The sequence below is a fragment of the Pipistrellus kuhlii genome, unplaced genomic scaffold, assembly GCF_014108245.1.
Source record: "Pipistrellus kuhlii isolate mPipKuh1 unplaced genomic scaffold, mPipKuh1.p scaffold_m20_p_8, whole genome shotgun sequence".
Classification (NCBI taxonomy): Eukaryota; Metazoa; Chordata; class Mammalia; order Chiroptera; family Vespertilionidae; genus Pipistrellus; species Pipistrellus kuhlii.
In genome coordinates this window covers 64,267,099-64,286,904 of record NW_023425584.1, presented here as the reverse complement: position 1 = coordinate 64,286,904, position 19,806 = coordinate 64,267,099, and the positions used below count along the sequence as shown (strand labels likewise).

General features: G+C 38.8%; 2 protein-coding genes and 1 pseudogene across 4 annotated transcripts in view; 2 read left to right on the top strand and 1 right to left on the bottom strand.

Annotated features, from left to right (window-relative positions):
- The first annotated feature begins 881 nt into the window (after nt 1-881).
- On the top strand, nt 882-3,602 carry HMGB2 (high mobility group box 2). The gene is made up of 5 exons (XM_036424125.1): nt 882-1,033; nt 1,667-1,835; nt 2,116-2,261; nt 2,349-2,523; nt 3,067-3,602. The coding sequence occupies exons 2-5, from the start codon at nt 1,686-1,688 to the stop codon at nt 3,220-3,222; spliced, it is 627 nt and encodes a 208-aa protein (XP_036280018.1). The 5' UTR covers nt 882-1,033; nt 1,667-1,685; the 3' UTR covers nt 3,223-3,602.
- A 6,697-nt stretch (nt 3,603-10,299) lies between these two features.
- Nucleotides 10,300-10,444, top strand: LOC118711970 (annotated as a pseudogene).
- Nucleotides 10,445-15,218: 4,774 nt separating this feature from the next.
- Nucleotides 15,219-19,806, bottom strand: part of GALNT7 (polypeptide N-acetylgalactosaminyltransferase 7) — a 120,457-nt gene continuing 115,869 nt past the window's right edge. For all 3 annotated transcript variants that reach the window (XM_036423777.2, XM_036423779.2, XM_036423778.2), the window contains one exon: nt 15,219-16,496. In XM_036423777.2, the coding sequence (XP_036279670.1) occupies nt 16,359-16,496 (138 nt within the window). In that variant the 3' untranslated portion in view covers nt 15,219-16,358. The remainder of the gene's footprint in view (nt 16,497-19,806) is intronic.

Sequence of the window (19,806 nt, the reverse complement as noted above, 5' to 3'; positions counted from 1 at the left end):
ACAAGGTGACAGCTGGGCCAGCCCAAGGTGCGGAGGTCACCGGGACCGCCTCGCCCCGGCCCAGCGGCCACTGCCCGGAACCCCGGGAGCGCGGGGTGGGGAGAGCAGCCGCCGCCGCCCCTGGGGAATCCTGAGGCGCCCTGTTTGTCTCCCGGCCTTGGACGCCCGGGACAAAGCGCGAAGGGAGGGAGGGAGGGAGGAAGCTTCCGAGAGAAAGTGCGCGGGCGGAGAGCGCCTTACTTTTCAGATCGGTTTGTGACACACACCCCCCCCCCTAACCCCCGCAACCTGGCCCCGGGACCCCGCCAGGAGCTGCCCTCCGACCTCAGCGACCCGGGGCGGAGCTGGGCACCCGGTCCGCGGGGCCAGCGCCTCTGTCTCCCCCCAGTCATCCTCCCGACCGGGCAGAGGCGCTCTAGACCCGGGAAGCGGCGGGAGCAGGGGCAGGGCGGGCCGCGCGTTACCTCAGCGACCGCAACGCGAGCAGCCGCCGCCGCCGCCGCCGCCGCCGGCCTTCGACAACGACCCTCAGGCCCGGCGGCGACTAGGAATTTTTAAATCTGGCGGGGCTTTCCCTTTCGGGCCAACCGCTCCCCACCCCCAGTTTACGGCCCTTAGCCAGTCAGCGTCAGGCCCGCCATTTTTCAAACCCTCTTCCCGCCGCCAATCAGGACGTAGCTGTACATTCCTCCCCCGACCGGTTCTAACGGGTCTGGGAGTTAACGACCTGGGAGACCCACCGAACCTGCTAGGCTGGGGACGAGGGGGCGGGCCCGGCGAGGCCCCGGCCAATAGGAGACCTCCGCCGGGGAGGGGCGGGGCTTCCGCGAGTTTGAATAATAACCAGGCCCAATCACAGAGGCGGGGCGTGGCCTGCGGCGCAGCTCGTCAAGTTGCGGTGGCGCGGAGAAACTGCAAAACAAGAGGCTGAGGATTGGCTTAGCGATCCACCAGTTCACGCCGGAGCGCAGCGAGGGAGCGTCTCGTTCGGACCCGGCCGCTCGGCGGGACTCTGAGGAAGACCTACCACCAGGCAAGAACCCCCCTCTGCGCCCCTGGGCCGCGGGGGGGGAGGGGGGGTTGGTGCGGGCTCCCCGCTGTGCCCTTCCCTCAGCCTTCTAGCCGGCATGGTCGCTGTGGCCCTGGGGCTTCTCTCCGGGGCGGCGGAATCTGGGGTGCGGGCCGCTGAGAGGGCCAGGGGGGCTGTGTTGGGCGGGCGGGCGGGAAGCTTGTCCGCGCTCGGTTCCGGGAGTTTTGTTTTAAAATGTCGGCCGCGAGACAACTTTGAGTGGGGCTCGCGAAGTGGAAGTCGGAGGACATTTCTGTCAGGAAAGGGGTTTCGAGGGCGCCCGCTGCGTTCCCTTCCTGCGCCCGGGCCGGGAACGGGCGTTGTCGTTGTCGTCGTCGTCGTCGTCGGCGTCTCCGGCCTCCGGGGGGAACGAAGCCGGTCGGTCGCGCGGAGACTCGGTTGGGACGGCCTGGGCCGGGCCGCGCAGGGTCGTGTACGCGGAAGCGGTGTCGCCGCGGCCCCGGGGCGGGTGGGCCGGCGCGCGGCGGTCGGGCTCGGGCGGCCGCTCTCGCGAGGCGGGACGCGGGCGGGCGGGCGCGGATTTGGGCGGGAAGCCGACTCCCGCCGGCGCCCACCCCCCGGCTTTCTCCCGGCTAGGTGGACGCCGTCTGTCACCATGGGTAAAGGAGACCCCAACAAGCCGCGGGGCAAGATGTCCTCGTACGCCTTCTTCGTGCAAACCTGCCGGGAAGAGCACAAGAAGAAACACCCCGACTCTTCCGTCAACTTCTCGGAATTCTCCAAGAAGTGCTCGGAGAGATGGAAGGTGAGTCGGGAGTACGGACTGAGAGTTTTCAGGTGTGTTGGGGGGGCCAGGCCATTAAGCAGGCAATTGACTTTGTAACTTGCAGCTCTCTACTAGCCTGCCGACTGGCTCGAATATTCTGTTTAGAGTTTTAGGCGGATGACTTTAGGTGTTTGCGTAAGAGTATATTAAAGCAAAATGCTGTCAGCTGAGGGGAAATGGGGCCGTTTAGATGGGCTTTTGGAAGTGTAGAGCTTACAGTTTTGCTGTGTTTTTTTAACCGCGCTCATCATGCTCACAGACCATGTCTGCCAAGGAAAAGTCAAAGTTCGAAGATCTGGCAAAGAGTGACAAAGCTCGCTACGACCGGGAGATGAAAAATTATGTTCCCCCCAAAGGTGACAAGAAAGGAAAGAAAAAAGATCCCAATGCTCCCAAAAGGCCTCCGTAAGTGTTTTTATTTATTTATTTCTTACATTGCTCAAATTGTCTCTAGGTTTTTCAGTTTATTAACTCTCTGTTACTTCCTTTCAGATCTGCCTTCTTCCTGTTTTGCTCTGAACATCGCCCAAAGATCAAAAGCGAACACCCTGGTCTATCCATTGGGGATACTGCAAAAAAATTGGGTGAAATGTGGTCTGAACAATCAGCCAAAGATAAGCAACCATATGAACAAAAAGCAGCTAAACTAAAGGAGAAATATGAAAAGGTACATTTTTTAAAGCTAGGGTTAAAATTAGGTAGATATTTCCTAAAGTATGTTAGAAGTAGATAGAAAGTGGTATGAAAGTTGGGAAGTGTAGATAATCATGTATTAGTAGCTGTCAGCTGTGCTTTGTACAACTTAGGCAGGAATAACTAATTGAGAAATCTCTTTTGACTGAAATCAGTGTTGTGGCCCTGGTAGGTTCCTGCATAGACTCCTTTGTGGTTATATAGGCCTCTTAGTTTGAAAAAGTGAAGGGCCAAATGCACTTTATGTAGAAACATAAAAAATTGTGAAGTTGAAGGGGGGAGGAGCTAAGTGAGGTAAATGGATGTTAATGAAAGTATTGACATTGATCTAATGCCTCCCCCATAGTTTTACATCATAAGCTTCCTAAAGCCTAGAGGGAACAAAAATGCTGTAAAAAATAATTTTTTAGACAGTTGCCAGGGTTATTGGTCAATAATCTTAGATTGTTTACACGTAGTGGTTTTCAGTTGAGAAATGACACCGGATGTTGATTTTCTTTCCTTGACAATATTTCAGGATATTGCTGCATACCGTGCCAAGGGCAAAAGTGAAGTGGGTAAGAAGGGCCCAGGCAGGCCAACTGGCTCAAAGAAGAAGAACGAACCAGAAGATGAGGAGGAGGAGGAAGAGGAAGATGATGATGATGACGAAGAGGATGAAGATGAAGAATAAAGGCTCTTCTGTAATGATGTGTGCGGAGTATGTGTGTGCTCTCAGGCAATTGTTTTGCTAAGAATGTGAATTCAAGTGCAGCTCAATATTAGCTTCAGTATAAAAACTGTACAGATTTTTGTATAGCTGATAAGATTCTTTGTAGAGAAAATACTTTTATAAAAAAATGCAGGTTGTAGCTTTTTGAGGGGCTACTACATACAGTTAGATTTTAAGGCTTCTGATGTTAAATGTTTCTAAATATTTAATGGTTTCTTTAATTTCTTGTGTATGGTAGCACAGCAAACTCATAGCAATTAGTATCAATAGTAAATTTTGGGTTTTCTAGACTGTTGCATTTTGTTTTTTAAAAAAATTTTGTAATAAAATTATGTATATTATTTCTGTTGTCTTTGTCTTAATATGCTAAATTAGCTTTCACTTTAAAAATACTTAGCGTCTGGATCCCTGTCAACTTTTTTGTATTTCTGCCTCAATGTTTTTACACATACCTGAGTTAGTAAAGTGTTTGGTTTAAAGGAAGTCAGATACACCCAAAGTGTGATTTAAAAATCAGATCTGGAATTTAAAGAACTTTAAAATTGTATGCAGTTTACAAAATGTCTTTTTTTTTTTTTTTTTTTACATTTCTTAGCTAATTTGTCCACAACTCAGGGTTATTTTTTTTAACAGTTTATCTTAAAGGCAACATTAATAATATGAAGCAGAGGAACTAATACAGTGAATCTATACCTAAAAACAAATTTTAAAACATCTTTAGTAAAAAGTTTTACATTTTCTGATAACTACTCAAGGTAAAGTACTGGGGTGAATTTTGAGTTAAGTCTTTTTAAAATTAGTGTGGTCTTAAGCTTTAGAATTTTGGGTAACCTAAGAAAGCAATTGATAATGAATATTGTGATTTATAACAAATTTGACTGAATTTCACTAGGAGGGAAAGATGTTTGAGAAATGTACATTTGAGGAAGTTTATGTTTAAATTTAGGTATTTTGAATAGTTATCAGGTTATTAATGAAAGCTGACCATCTGTGGGCTAAATAATGTTAATTTTATAATTAAGCCTGACAATCTTGGCTTCCTATCAAGTTTTCAAACAAAGCCAAAATTCATATCCAACCATGGGAGCTTTGGTTGTCATGCTATATGTGGAATTACTATTTGGTAAGTATTTTATAAAATACTAAAGTTTTAGTTAGAAGTAAGGCATTAGTATAGTGATCAGAGCAAATGGACTCAAGTAGAACTAAACCTCTTTATAATTGCCCAATAGTAATCATAATGGTCAGATTTAAATATGGATTTTGGTGATAGAATGAAATCTGATTTTATATTTTAAATTTTTTCTCAGGTGATTTAATACTAAAAAATGGCTAATATTGTATGTTTTAGAGACATCCCTAGGTCTGGATCCCAGTTCCCCAGTTCTACCAAATATTAGCTGCATGAACTTACCTCTGAGTTTGCTTCTCCCATTTGTAATTTGGGATTAATACCTTCTTCAGTGTTTTAATGATTAAATGAGAATGTTATAAAGTATTTTTTTTAAAAAAACCACTAATACATAGAAGAAATGTTTAGGAGTTTTAAAATTGAGCTACAGTAAATGATTTCTAAACTATAGGTTAATGAGTCAGACTTACCAGGTTCCTTGTTACCTTTTTTTGTTGTTACTTTTTGAGGAGCTTTTGGCCTGCTTTCCTTCTGTTCTCTATATAAAATATGTTTCCAAGTTAAGAATGACTTGATCAAGAGGTGCTCCAAAATACACTCAGGGTTTCAAAATACATGTTTTGTATTTTGTAAGGATGGATCAAAATTTCAAATCCCTCTAAAGATTAGATCAGTAAGTTTCCAAGACTAGGTGACTTAGAGGAATAGTTATATTGGAAAGTACTGAAAATGGTAATGAATGAGGTTCTATCCCAGACCAGTGTGTACTTGGAGGTATATTATGAAGACCCTTTTTTCCCTTTTATAGAATAGATAATGTATAAAATGTGAAAGGGCTATGTGTTGGATAGTTTATGACCTTGATTCCCAGCTACATGATTTTCCCAGGGGGCAATCCCATTAATGCAATAATACACCCTTTAACATAATAGGTCTATATTTTAATATTCCATAAATCGAAGCTTACTGTACATGTTATGCACCTTATTCTCATCATGGTAGAGATTGTTCTTTCACATTCATTTAAATAGCTATTTGCATAGTATCCCATTGGATATAGTTTAACCAGTTCCCTAAAGTTGGGTTTTTGCGTTTTTTTTGTTTTGTTTTTTGTTTTAAGGTTAATGTTGTGAATATCATTGTAGGTGATTTTAAACAATCCTATAAAAATACTTAAAAGTTTGTACATTTTGCCCTGGCCGGTTTGACTCAGTGGATAGAGCATCAGCCTCCAAACTGAAGGGTCTCGGGTTTGATTCAGGTCAACAGCACATGCTTGGGCTGTGGGCTCCATCCTCAGTGGGGGACTTGGGAGGCAGCTGATTGGTGATTCTCTCTCATCATGGATGTTTCTCTCCCTCTTCCTTCCACTCTGAAATCAATAAAAATATATTTTAAACTCGATAAAAATAAAAGTTCATACATTTTACATTTGATCTTAGCCAAAAAGCTGAGAAGTGATTAAAGTGCGTACATTTTAAAATTTTCTAATTCTGACAGCTAAAATCTGTACTTGGTTTATGCTAGAAACTGCTCTTCTGCTTTTACCTTATTGAAGCCTGCCAAAATTTCTCTCAGAAGTTGTACTAATATATATTCCACAACAATGAATAATAGCTTACCCATTTCCTCATCTCAGCAATGTAATAGTTCTCAAATTTAATCTTTGCTACTGACACGTTAAAAATGGTTCCTATTAGGAATTTAGCTTATAATTGTTTTAAGAGCCATTTGTGTTTCCTGTGGTTTTCTGTCTCATTGGTCTTTAATTGATCATTTGTGGGAATTAAGGAAAATGACCCTTTGTGACATGCATTGTAAATATTTTTGTCTTTGTTATTTGTCTTTGTCTTAGATGCTTTTATCATGGAAAGATTTATTTTTATGTAGGCAAATTTATTTAGTGGCCTTGGGAGGCCTTCCCCATTCAAATATTTTAAAAATGTGTCTTTGTTTTCTTTTAAAAATTTTTTGATTCAATATTTGATCCTTTATGAATTAATTTTGGTGCAAGGATCAAGGTAGGGGTCAAATTCATTTCTAGTTAGCTACTGCTTCTGATCTTTTAATCTATAGAAACAGGGTGCTGGGTTAGAAGATCCTAAGAACTTTACATATCAAAGCAGTCACTTGCAAACTTGCTCAGATGACAGTGTGCCTTTTGTGTTGTGTTTTGCTTTGTCTTAGGATAGTATGAATAGAACATTATCTTAAACCTGGCTTTCTATTACTATATATATGCCACTGAAAGTGTTTTTTACAAAGCAGCAATGATTTTATTTCTTGGGGAATAGCAAGAAGAAAGTTAAAGGAGCTGTTTTGCCACTATATAACATTCAGTCCCTTTAAAATAAAACACATCTTTGGAAATCAACCATTTGTGGACTAGTTCTCATGAGATTCCTATTAGAGACTAGGGAAGAGGTGAAGTGAGGAACAAGAAAGTAAGCTCTATGAAGACAGTTAATTTTTGTATAATGGGATCCCCTCTTACCTGGTTTTACCTTTGGTCAAAAAAATTAAATGGAAATTTCCAGAAATAATTCATGTTTTAAATTGCACTCCATTAAATTTTTTTTTTTTTTTTTTTTTTACTGTTGGTAGTATTACAGATATATCCCATTCCCCTACCCCATCTTACTCCCCTCCTCCCAGGCTTTAAGCCCCCACCCCCACCAGGTTTTACCACTTTATTGCCCGTGTGCATGGGCTATGCGTATCTATACTAATAAAAGCCTAGGTGGTTCTCACGTGATGTCACAAGATGGCAGTGCGTATGGTGGAGGCGGTCACTCTGTGCTGTGAGTCCTGGGGGTCCCATGGCTCCGCACAGTGTGGAGGAAGCTGGTCCTGAGAAGGTGGGTTGTAGCAGGAGAGGGAAGTTAGGGGTGACCAGGCCAGCAGGGGAGCAGTTAGGCATTAATTGGGCCGGCAGGGGAGTAGTTAGGCAATCAGGCTGGCAGGCAGAAGCAGTTAGGGGCAATCAGGCAGGTAGGCAGGCAGGCGAGTGGTTAGGAGCCAACAGTCCCGGATTGTGAGAGGGATGTCTGTCGGCAGTCAGACATCTCTTGGGTTCTAGATTGGAGAGAGTGTGGTCTGGGCTGAGGGACACCCCACTCCACCCCTCCCCTCGTCAATGAATTTCATGCACTGGGCCACTAGTAAGTATAGAAGTTTTTTGATTTATCTTTTCTTGTCCCTCCAAACCCACATCAAAGTATGTCAATCTGTTCCATGCCTCCATGCTGTAGGTCTTATTTTGTTGGTCAATTCATTTTGTTCATTAGATTCCACAAATAAGTGATATTTGTCTTTCTCAGATTGGCTTATTTCACTTAGCATTGTCTATGAGTCCGTTCATGCTCTCTCAAAGTGTAAGAGAGCCATCTTTTTTATAACTGCATACTATTCCATTATGTAAATGTCCCACAGCTTTTTTTATCTACTCATCTACTGATGGGCACTTGGGCTGTGTCCAGATCTTAGCTATTGTAAATTGTTTTGCTATGAACATAGGGGTTCATAGATTTTTTTCTGCTTGGTGTTTTGGGGGAGTTAAGGATATATTCCCAGAAGTGGGGTTGCTAGTTCAAATGAAGTTCCATTTTTAATTTTTTGAGGAAACTCCATACTATTTTCCATTGTGGCTGTACCAGTCTGCATTCCCAACAGCAGTGGACTAGTGTTCTCTTTTCCTCTGCATCCTTGCAAGCACTTGCTGATTTTTTTTATGATAGCCATTTAGCCATTCTAGCAGGTGTGAGGTGATATCTTATTGTGTTTGTAATTTGCATTCCTCTGATAACTAGTGACTTTGAATATTTTTTTTATATGTCTCTTGGCTTTTTTAATAAGTCCTTTTCAGAGAAATGTCTATTCAAGTGTTCTGCCCAATTTTTAATTGGATTGTCTTCCTTTTTTTTAGTTGTAAGAGTACTTTATATATTTTGGAGATTAACCCCTTATCAGATATATTATTGGCAAATGTTTTCTCCCTTACAGTGGGTTTCCTTTTCATTTTGATGGTGGGTTCTTTTGCTCTGCAGAAACTTTTTATTTTTATGGGATCCCATTTACTTACTGCTTGATTTCCTTTGCCCTAGGAGATGTAGAGCAAAAATTCTGCTACGTGAGACGTCTGATATGTCATTGCCTATGTTTTCTAAGGTTTTTATGGTTTCATGCCTTACATTTAAATTTTTATCCATCTTGAGTTTATTATTCTTGTGTATGGTGTAAGTTGGTGGTCTAGTTTCATTTTTTTTTTTTTTTTTGCATGTGTCTGTCCAGTTTTCCCAGCACCATTTGTTGAAGAGACTATCTTTATTGTATATTCTTAACTCCTTTGTCAAATATTAATTGACAGTAATAGTGTGGATTTAGTATCTGGCATCTCTGTTTTAATCCATTAGTGTATATACCTGTTCTTGTACCAGTAGCAGGCTGTTTTGGTTATAATGGCTTTGTAGTATAGTTTGTTATCTAGTATTGTGATCCTTCCAACTACATTCTTCTTTCTCAAGATTTCTACAGCTTTTGGGGGTCTTTTATGGTTCCGTATAAATTTTTGGAGTATTTGTCCTAGTTCTGTGAAATCTGAATTATAAATATTAGCAATGAATTCAAATGTCCAAAGAAAACATGTCTACAGGTAAAATTCTGCCCAAGGTTCACCAATTTGTCCCTTTTATAAATTGAATAGTATAGGTGAATATAAGATTATTAATATTTACTTGAAATAGGGTTGTTGAGAAAAGTTTATGTATGCCTTTTAGCTAAACATCTATCTAAATAATAGAGGAATAGGCAAATTAACTGGGACACCGCAACACCACAACCAAACAGTAGGGACCTGAGGCTGCATGGCACCTGGCTGGGGTGAGGAACCTCAGGCCATGTCCCCTGCCTCGTGGGGCTTGACAGGGGACCTCAGGCTATGCCCCCCACTTGGCAGGGCTTGATGGGGGACCTGAGGTTGCACCCCCCTGCCCAGAGGGGATTGACGAGGGTGGGGCCGGCCAGGTCTGGGTCTCCTGCATTTTTGAAGCTCGTGTGGGTGGTGAGTGGGGACTTGACTCTAGGTCCCGTGGCATGCCCCAGACTCTGACTGACAGGAGGGAGACTTTCATATGCATTTTACTAATTTCATCTCTGACATTTCTATTATAAAGGGCAAATAGCAATATTAAAACATTTCCTCTAATTAATTCCCTTTTAATGTGCATAAATTTCATGCACCGTGCCACTAGTTATTTTTATAGTTGTCTAAGAAACTCTCCTGCTCTCAATGGAAACTCATCTATCTTCTTATCCTGTAGTAAACATAAACATAGACCTTGTTTATGAGGTTGTAATGGAATTACCTTGTGCTCCTCGGCCTTTTTTCTTGAGGATTTACAGTGCAGACTTCTCTTTTAGTGAGTCTCATCCTGGGACTTACATCTACTACAGCATAGTGGCTCAGGCCCATTCAGCATGGTTCAGCAGTTGGGCATAACCTATAAATCAAAAGGCCGAGGTTCAATTCCAGGTCCAGCACATGCCCAGCTTGGGGCCTGATCCCCAGTGGGAGAGTTCAGGAAGCAGCCAATTCTCATCATTGCTTTTTTTATCTTTCTCTCCCTCTCCCTTCCTCTCTGACATTAGTTAAAAAAAATAGTGGCTCAGGAGCACAATTAGGTTGCCACATTAAGAGGAAAAAGAATTTCCAAGCAATATGTAGCATCAAATTTCAGAACTGGAAAAGAGCTTTATATTAGTTGGACCAGTCTCCTTCAGGGAGACATGGTGGTCAACTAGGAGAATGTCCTAGGGCAGCTGGTAAGAGATAGTCAAATATTAATTCATTCAAATTTATGTGCTATTTTTTGATTCTCCACGTTTTTTTCTAATCAAGATGGGATCGCTACCCCTGGCATTGGGCAAGGAGACACCTCATTAGTGGTGTTGCTCTTATATCAATCAGGGGAAAAGTAGATATACAGTCGTTAGTTCATCCTAACTTGATGCCTCTGTCGGTAGCCAGAGCTGTTGCATGCCTGAGGCACATAAAATAAAAAAAATGAAAAAAAGGAGAGAAAAAAAAAAGATGGGATTGCTTATACAAAGAAAAAAAAAATACACATGTACAAAAGGAAAAACAAGGTTATGAAAGAAATTAAGAGTAAAGTAATAAAGCTTATACCTGGAATTAGGTCAGAGTTGGGCTGTGTTTCTTTTTGGTTCAGTAACATCAGACAAGTCATGTAACCTTTCAGTGTCCCCATCTATAAAATGAGAATTTTATTTATTTATTTATTTATTTATTTATTATTTATTAGTATTAAATAAGGCATTGCATTTAAAACACTTGTCCTGTTGGCCAGAAAAAGTAAATGGCCAATAAATATTAGTTTAAACATACATACCAATATTTATGGGTTAATATAGTTTTATGATAAGAATATTAGATTTAGTTCTAAGATTCTTGACAATCAAGGTGGAGAGGAAAACTGCAGTTAACATGGAAAACACTGATAGAAATTTATCCCACAGGGTTCTGAGGACATAGAACATTAGAGTTATGACTTTGGCTCCAATACTAAATTTGTAAGCTTGGACAAGTTTATTTAACCTCTGTACCACATATAAATGTGTGACTGGATGTTTAATTTTAGTTGCTTTTGGTTTTACAAAAAGTGTGTGTTGAATAGTCTTTTGGGAATTGTCTTTGTCCCTCAACAGTATCTTAATGACTTACTAATATACTAGAGGCCTGGTGCATGAAATTCGTGCACTTGGGGGGGGGGGGTCTCTCAGCCAGGCCTGTGCCCTCTTGCAGTCCAGGACCCCTCAGGGTATGTCCGCCTGCCAACATAATCACCTTGGGTATCGGGCCTAAGCTGGCAGTAAGACATCCCTCTCGCAGTCCAGAGCTCTCACAGTTCAGGATCCCTCGCACCTTACTGCCTGCCTGCAACAGAGGCAGGAGAAGCTCCTGCCACCATTGCTGTGCTTGCCAGCTTTGAGCCTTGCTTCTGGCTGAGCAGTGCTCCTAAGAGGGAGTGCACTGACCAGCAGGGGGCAGCTCCTGCATTGAGCGTCTGCCCCCTGGTGGTCAGTGCACATCATAGCAACTGTTCATACTGCTGGTCATTCTGCCATTCAGTCGATTTGCATATTAAGGTTTTATCATATAGGATGACTAGTTCATTCATGTACATTGCTTTGTAACATTCCATTGTATGATTATATCACAATTTGTCCATTCCCCTGGTGTTCCTAGGGCTTTTGCTATTGTAAATGGCAGTGCTATACAAACTTCTGTGCAGGTCTCCTGGTGGTCAAGTTCACTCCTCTCCAGTAACCTCTCCTGTAAATTCCAGCTGTCTTTGTGGCCCCAAACTCACAATTTGCCTCCTTAGTTGTATGACCGCTGTTTGAGCTCCATGTTCCTGTACCATGTTTGGTAGACAGACATGGTGAACCTGGGATTCACCTGCTGTGCTTCCTGTCTCAAGTATCTCAGTTGGCTTTGCCTCTTATATAACCCCTGAGAACAGTTGCCCCATATATTTTGTCCAGTCTTATAGTTGTTTAGGACAGGAGTATATGTCCAATATTCATTACTATGTATGGTCAGACATGGACTGCTGTTGATCTCTATATTTTACTGAAAGTTTTAGTTTTGCTTTGTGCATTTATTTGTTAATACAGCTAGAGTTTACTTGCTCATATCAAAAGCCAGGGACAAATTTCATAATTTAAAGAATATGTTCTTTAAGATGCAGTTACTAGTAATTTTATCCAAGGGTTAAATTGGACCACTGAAGATTACATCCTACACATGCTATATGAATTGTGATCTAAACAGTTTATTCCCTTATTGAACACTAGGTCACTCCTGGTTTAAGAGGAAGCTTAACTTTAAACTTCATTTCTTCACTTGTAAAGTAGGGATAATAATATCTCATATACGAAGAACAGGTACACACACACACACACAGCCTTATAAAAGGTATACAGTGTAGCTGTCTTAAATCTGATATTGACAGATTTTAAAACTTTGAAATGAGGTAATAATAGCTAACATTTATATTACCCTGAATATATGTAAGAATTATTCTAAGTACTTTATGTATATTAACTTATTAAATTCTAATAACAATCTTATGAAATAAGCACTTAAAAAGGGAAAACTGAGGCATAGAGATTAAATAATTTATCCAAGATCACACTAGTAATTTGTAGGGGAGTAGGGATTACAATAAAGTCCATATACTATACTACTATTCAGATGACCAAATTGAAACACCATTCCATTATGAAAATTGCAGAACCCTTTATCCTACCTCTGTTCAAATGTGGTTACCAGGCCTGATTCACTTAGAAAAGAGACATCCAGCAACCTTAATTATGGGCATTTTAAAATTTTTAAAATGAAAACCGCAAAGCAATTATTGAATTTAGAAATAGTCCCTCCTTTTAATCTCTAGGGATAGCAATCCCCTCAAATCATTCTGACTTTAGTCCATTTTCTTGCAACAGATTGATTCTAATGAATAACATGCATTTTTATAATGCTCAATACTTTCTAAAAGTGTTTTTATTTATTTATTTTTAAATTTTTTTTTTCTAAAAGTGTTTTTAAATGGATTAAGTTTTATATGCACAAACTATTGGCCTGCTGGGTATCTGGCTCAGGTCAGGTACTTGTCATATTTTCTATTGAATTGTAAGTGGATTTCCCCCCCCCCCCCCCCCAATTACATTCTGTCCAGAAATGAAATTTATTTCAAAATCCCTGTGAGGCACTATCTTAAGAAATATGTGAGCCCACATTTACTCCAGTCTGGAGCTAACAGTTTTTCATATTTTTTAGGCATAGGAGCTGAGAATTGGAAGACACAATAGCCAAGTCAGTTTTGAGCAAGTTTCCCAAATCAACAGGGCCACTTACTTGGATGTTAGTAGCCAATCTTCTTGAGATGCCATGTGATGTGCCACAAGGTCCTATGGCCTATGTCTAACTTCATTTTCGTAGGCTTCCCTTCTTTCTACTCAGTCAGTTGTAGAGAATTTTGACTTAAAAGACATTTTTGCTTTAAATAGGCAATTATATTGTAGAATATACTGTCAAAAAAGATGCATGTTGCTGGGTTGTTTTTTTTTTTTATAATTGGATATGGGACTTTAAAAAAAAATGCTACACATAGGTAATCAGAGGCAAAAAATAAACCTTTGTTTCCTTTCTACACATACTGGTAGATAAGGTCTGAGTATCCTAAGCACACCCTAACTTAACCACAAACTCAAGAACAAACTCAATATATACGTATGGCTTATGATACTTTAGCTATTCTACTTGTTTATCTTATGAACAATCCAGTTATTACTTCAAATGTGCGGTGAATAGATTTAGAAACGATTAGAACTACTGAAGAACAACAACAAAAAACCCATGAATTAAAATACAGTATTTTATTTTTTCTCATCTAAAAAAACAAGCAACCCAGAATTAAGATATACATAAACTTCTCAAATTTATCCCTAATAAAATTCTGAATATTTATACAATTTCTACAGAAACATACAGTGTATCAAAATCTGCACAAATCAAATTTATAAAATGTGTAGAAATGCATAGTGATATTATCAACTTACAAAGCAAGGATATGGGAATTATTTCCAAAGCAGTCTACAGTAGAAAATAGTCATTATGGCAGCAGCTTCTGATGTGTTTTTTTTTGTGTGTGTGTGTGTTTGGTAAGGTTTCTGATTTCAATATAGAGGATCATTTTCATAGGTTATCTTAACGAATTGCACAAAATATCTATTTAAAATTTACATGCACAGATAATGTGCCACCTTTCTTAGGCCTATGCATAGTTAAGGTTATAATTTATTCGACAAGAAAAATGGAACCTATTTGCAAACATACAAGTAATTAAAGTACCAATTCTCTTTCTTATAGTTGATTTATTTTGCAATTATTTAAGCATATAAATTTACTCCTTTTTAAACATTTCTAGAGATGAATGAAAGTTAAATGGTTGATTATAGATCAGTAGCAAAATACAAATAGTTCAAAATTATAAATAAAATTCTGTTTAGGATGTTTAACTCACTGTCCAAATTTAAGGATTAGCCTTGGAAGAAACAGATTTGTAGACTTTTCTTTTAAAAAAATGTAGGCTTTTTTTTTTTTTTTTTCCTTTTCTTTTTTGAGCTTTAATTAAAAATATTTCCCTCTGGCAGTAATTTGTGAGTTACTTTCATTGTAATGATATCATGATTACAGGATCAAAAATGCTTAATTTATTTGCCATTTCCCTACCCATGTTATTTGCCCACCACTTAACATAGCATTTCATTATTTTTTAAAAAATATTTTTTACTGATTTCAGAGAGAAACATCAATGATGAGAATCATTAATTGGCTGTCTCCTGCCCACCCACTACTGGGGATCAAGCCTGCAACCTTGTGCCCTGACCAGGAATGGAACTGGGACATCCTGCTTCAGAGGTCAATGCTCAACCACTGAGTCATGCTGGTGAGGCTTATTAATATAGCATTTTAATATTTTGAGTAAGAAAAGTATTTTGTTAGAAATAAAAACCTAACCAATCATCTCCAGTATTTGGTTTTCCTATACTGTCTTAGTAAATGTTTAAATCCAAACAAGTCTTCTTTTTACTGGAAAAATACTAATAGAAATATATTTCCTAAAAAAATTAATAAAGATTAAGGGGGAAAATAAAAAAATAAAGATTAGGGAACTAACACTTAATCTAACAGAAAGGAGTTTATATTTGTTAATGAACTGTATTTTTAAATAGCCTTTAAAAATTTTTAAAAAATGTGCAGGGAATTTCATTTGGATGGAGATATAAATAAAACATCCATTCACTCTTGGCTTGAAAGGTTGCACAGCTTAGGTTATAATGCACAGGAGCTTTGTAAGGCTTAATTTAACAAGGTCTTGAAAATTCTTTCTTTAGAATGAACCTTTGATGTTTGTTTACAGCAGTGTTTTGTTGTTTTTGTTACCTCCCCCCACCCCATTTTAAGATTTGAAACTGAGAATTATAGTTTTCTAAAATGACAGGTATTGGGGGAAAGTAAATTCCAGAAGTCAATGGTCAAATTTTCTCTAGTTGGCAGGCCCTTCTGCTGTTTAGGAGTTGGTATTAACAGGGGGCAGTGGGAATGCCAGCAAGTAGGGAACTTAATGCCACACAATCTTCAATTCCTATGAGAATTCTTTGGGATTTCATGTTGTTATTTCTTTCAAGCCATACAACATTCGATCTCAGAGCAAATGGTAGCACATAAATTCATTTCTTGGTAGTAAAAGTATTTACTGGTGACCATTCCGTCATTACCATCCTATATATCTCTGAAAGCTCTTGAAATATATACTGAGAAAATGAAAGAGGCACTAAATGTGTTGAAATTCACCTTTCAAAAAAGCAGCATGACTGTGAAGGAAGGCCACCTTGGCTAATAACCTGTGGCAGTGCTTCAAAAAGATGTAAAATTAAATAAAGACACAACAGGTTGATAATTACCAAGTTATATATGAAAGTCTGGTTACTTCAACCTTTTTCAAGTGTGTTAAAAAAAAAATAAAAAATCAAACTGCCTGTCAGACCCCTGAGTGTAATCCCAAAGAAGACAACGGTGCTTTTAGCTCTGTTCTGAACAGATATAAATGCACAAATTACCAACATCATCTTAAAACAAAACAAAACAAAAAGATGTAAACATCTATAAAGTTTAAGGTAAAAGCAGTTTTGTAAACAGTAACTGCAGATGACAATGTTATTGTAAAATCACAGTTTATCAATGTCCTTCAAACCGATCAGGAGGTGCTGGGTTTGGAGCTGTACAGAGTTATTAATAGTTGCAGCAGGTTTCAGGCGGTTTTCAGTCCTGTGAAAATTTGTGTGTCAGTAGGTAGGTTATTGGTTTCTTTTATTCTTTTTAAACACTATGGATGTTATTCATTTCCCACTTCTGAGTCATTTTACTGGAGTCACAATTGGAGAGGAACACTTGATGGAGGACATCCGAGCGGTCTAAGCACTTGCCAGAAGGAATGTGAGTAAACCTGTGCAGGTTCTGGAAAACACAGAAAAAAGAGTTTTAAATTTGTACTTTTTTGATATTACTGACATTAGAAGAAGTCCTTATTTGGCTTTCATATGGAAGTAAATTCAAATCAGTAAGTAGGCTGTCTTGACGTTTTGTTGATGGTTTCCTTTGCTGTGCAAAAACCTTTTAGTTTGATGTAGTCCCATTTGTTTATTTTTTCTTTTGTTTCCCTTGCTGGAGGAGACATATCCAAAAAAACATTCAGAAGAGCATGTCAGAGAGTTTAGTTCCTATGCTTTCTTCTAGGAGTTTTATGGTTTTGAGTCTTATATTTTAACCTTTTAATCCAAGTTGAGTTTATTCTTAATATATGGTGTAGAAGAGTGATCTAGTTTCATTTTTTGCATGTATCTATGCAGTTTTTCCATCACTGTTTATTGAAGAGACTGTCTTTACCCTATTGTATATTCTTGTCTCCTCTGTCATAGATTAATTAACCAAATAGGCATAGATACATTTCTGGGTTCTCTATTCTGTTCCATTACAAAATAGTCACAAGGATATAAAGTATAGCATAGGAAATATAATACTGTAATAACTATGTTTGGTGTCAGCTGGGTACTAGACTTATTGGGATTAACCATTATGCTATTCACCTAAAACTAATATAATATTGAATGTCAACTGTACTTGAAAAAAATGTTTTGGAGAAAAAAAAATAGATAATTCAAGCAAGATGGACAGGCTTCAACCAACCAACCATATATCAGACTTCAAATTTTTCTAATAGTCAGTCTTCTAAGTACTTTTATTGTTTATATAAAGACTTATAATGTACTGCTGGTACCGCAAGTTCAGTGCACACAAACCTAAATTCGTTATCTCCCCCTCCAAATCTATTTTTCTAGTTCCTATTCTAAGGACAATATCAGCTTTACAATCCTCATGATAGAGGCATTCATGTTGTACCTTCCTTCCCTTCCTCACTTCCTCTTTCTCTCCCTCCTTTGAGCAGTCACAAGGTATGATATTTGCAATCTCACTGGCATGTACCCTTTCCTATCTCCATTGCAATGTCTTAGTTTAGCCCTCATCTGTTGTAGGTTTCTTCACATAGTTCAGGGTTTCTTACAGGGTGGTCCTCAGACTATCTAAGATGGTATCTGTAAGGTCAAAACTATTTTCATAATAATACAAAGACCCCATTTGCCTTTTTTCCTCGTATTGACATTTATCTGACAGTGCAAAAGCAATGGTGGGTAAAAGTGCTGGTGCTTCAGCATAAATTAAGCAGTGTCACAAAACTGCTAATAGTCACATTCTAATAGTTAAAAAAGGAAATGCCAGTTTCACTTAAGAATGTCCTTGATGAAGCAGTAAAACTTACTAGTTTTACTAAATCTTGAGCCTTGGGTATAATTTTTAAAAGATTCTATAAGATGAAATGGAAAATATGCATGGCACTTCTGTATAGTGATTACCACAGTTATCTTGAGGAAAGTACATATGCAACTGTTTGACTTGAGTGTTCAACTAGCTGCTTTTTTCATGATTTGTCATTTTTTATTTATTTATTTTTTATTTTCTAAAGTATACTAGAGGCCTGTTGCAGGAAGATTCCTGCAATAGGGCTTCCTTGCTGTCATCTCCGCTGCCCCACCTGCATCCCTCCCTTCTCCTTTGTCCCACTTGCTTGCTTCTCTGCAGCTTCGCTACCTTCTGCAGCACTTGGCTTCTTTCTACACTGTCTTCAGTCTTTGCTGTAAGCCAAATACGCAAATTAACCACCATCTTGGATTAATTTGCATACTTGCCCTGATTGGCTTGTGGGCGTATAGAAGGTACAATTTGCATGTTTCTCTTTTATTAGATAAGATTTTATTGATTTTTTACAGAGAGGAAGGGAGAAGGATAGAGAGTTAGAAACATCAATGAAAGACAAACAGTGATGAGCTCCCATACACCCTCTACTGCGGATATTCCAGCAAGCAAGGTATATGCCCTTGATTGGAACCGAACCTGGGACCTCTCAGTCCGCAGGCCACTCTATCCACTGAGCCAAACCAGTTAGGGCCATGATTTGTCATTTTGACTAGAAAGGTCAACTCACAGACAAACTACAATTATTCAAACTTTGTAGACATTTTCATGAAAAGGAAGTGAGCCTTTTCCTTCAAGAAGAAAAACAACAATCACAAAAAATAAATCCATAAATCTGACAGTATTTGTTGCCATTGATATAAGTTGAGTTTTCAAGCAAAAATTAAGAATTTTTTAAAACTGGCAACCACCACCGTGAACATGATAGCTTCCTAATATGTGTATTTTTGACATTGCACAATGAAATTTGTCACCATTTGCAAGATTATAACTTAGTGAACCATGATTTTCTAAATGAGCAATGCATGATGTTACAAAAGCTGACATGGGTAAAAAATCCACTCAAAGACCAATGGATTTTAACATAGAACAGTGTTCACTTGTATGGTTTCAGATTTTACATGACCAATAACAAGAAACGATCACTTATAGTCTTGTGTAGTAGCATCAAAGAATAGCCAAGTTATCTGAAAGTGCTATTAAATTATTCCTCTTTTCCAACTGCATGTTTATGCGAGGCTGGATTTTCCTCAAAATATAATTCAAATGGAATGTAGAAGTAGTATGAGAATTTAGCTGCCTTCTAGTAAGCCAGATATTAAAGGGATTTGCAAAACTATAAAATAATGTTTTTTTCACTTAAAAAATTATTATTCATTAAAAGTATTATTTATATTAATATACAATAGGGCTAGTATTAGTTTTATATTAATTATAAGTGAATACATAAATACCTGTAAAATTTATTGGATTAATTTCCAATTTTGGATATTTTGTTAGCTATAATTTACATAAACATAATCTGTCGGAGAAGAGCCTCAATAATTTTTAAGAGTGTAAAGGGAATCCAGAGACAGATACATTTGAGAACTTCTAACAAAGCTTTTCAATTCATATTTCACAATGTTTCCGTAATTATTTTCCTAAAAGTATCCATTGTTTCCTATCACTGCATTCCTCAAATAATGCCAACTACTCTCCTAAACTTACAAAGCGAAGTTCAATGTTCTGTCATAGGGAGGGCAATTCTAAACATGATTCCTAGCATTTTTCTCTCTACACCTTCATGCCATGCCTTTGCTCGCCTGTTTGTCTTACTTACTTTCCACAAGAAGTCTCTCTATACTTCAGTGATACTGGTACAATGATACTTCCTCTATGAAACTCATCAGAAATAATTCCTATTAATCTCTCTTCTGCCGTCTTATGGCATTGTGTTTATTTTAATTTCTACCTT

Coding starts and splice junctions, on each gene's coding strand:
- HMGB2 (XM_036424125.1), top strand. CDS start 1,686: ATGGGTAAAGGAGACCCCAACAAGCCGCGGGGCAAGATGTCCTCGTAC. Junction 2,262..2,348: donor AATGCTCCCAAAAGGCCTCC/GTAAGTGTTTTT, acceptor ACTTCCTTTCAG/ATCTGCCTTCTTCCTGTTTT. Junction 2,524..3,066: donor TAAAGGAGAAATATGAAAAG/GTACATTTTTTA, acceptor ACAATATTTCAG/GATATTGCTGCATACCGTGC.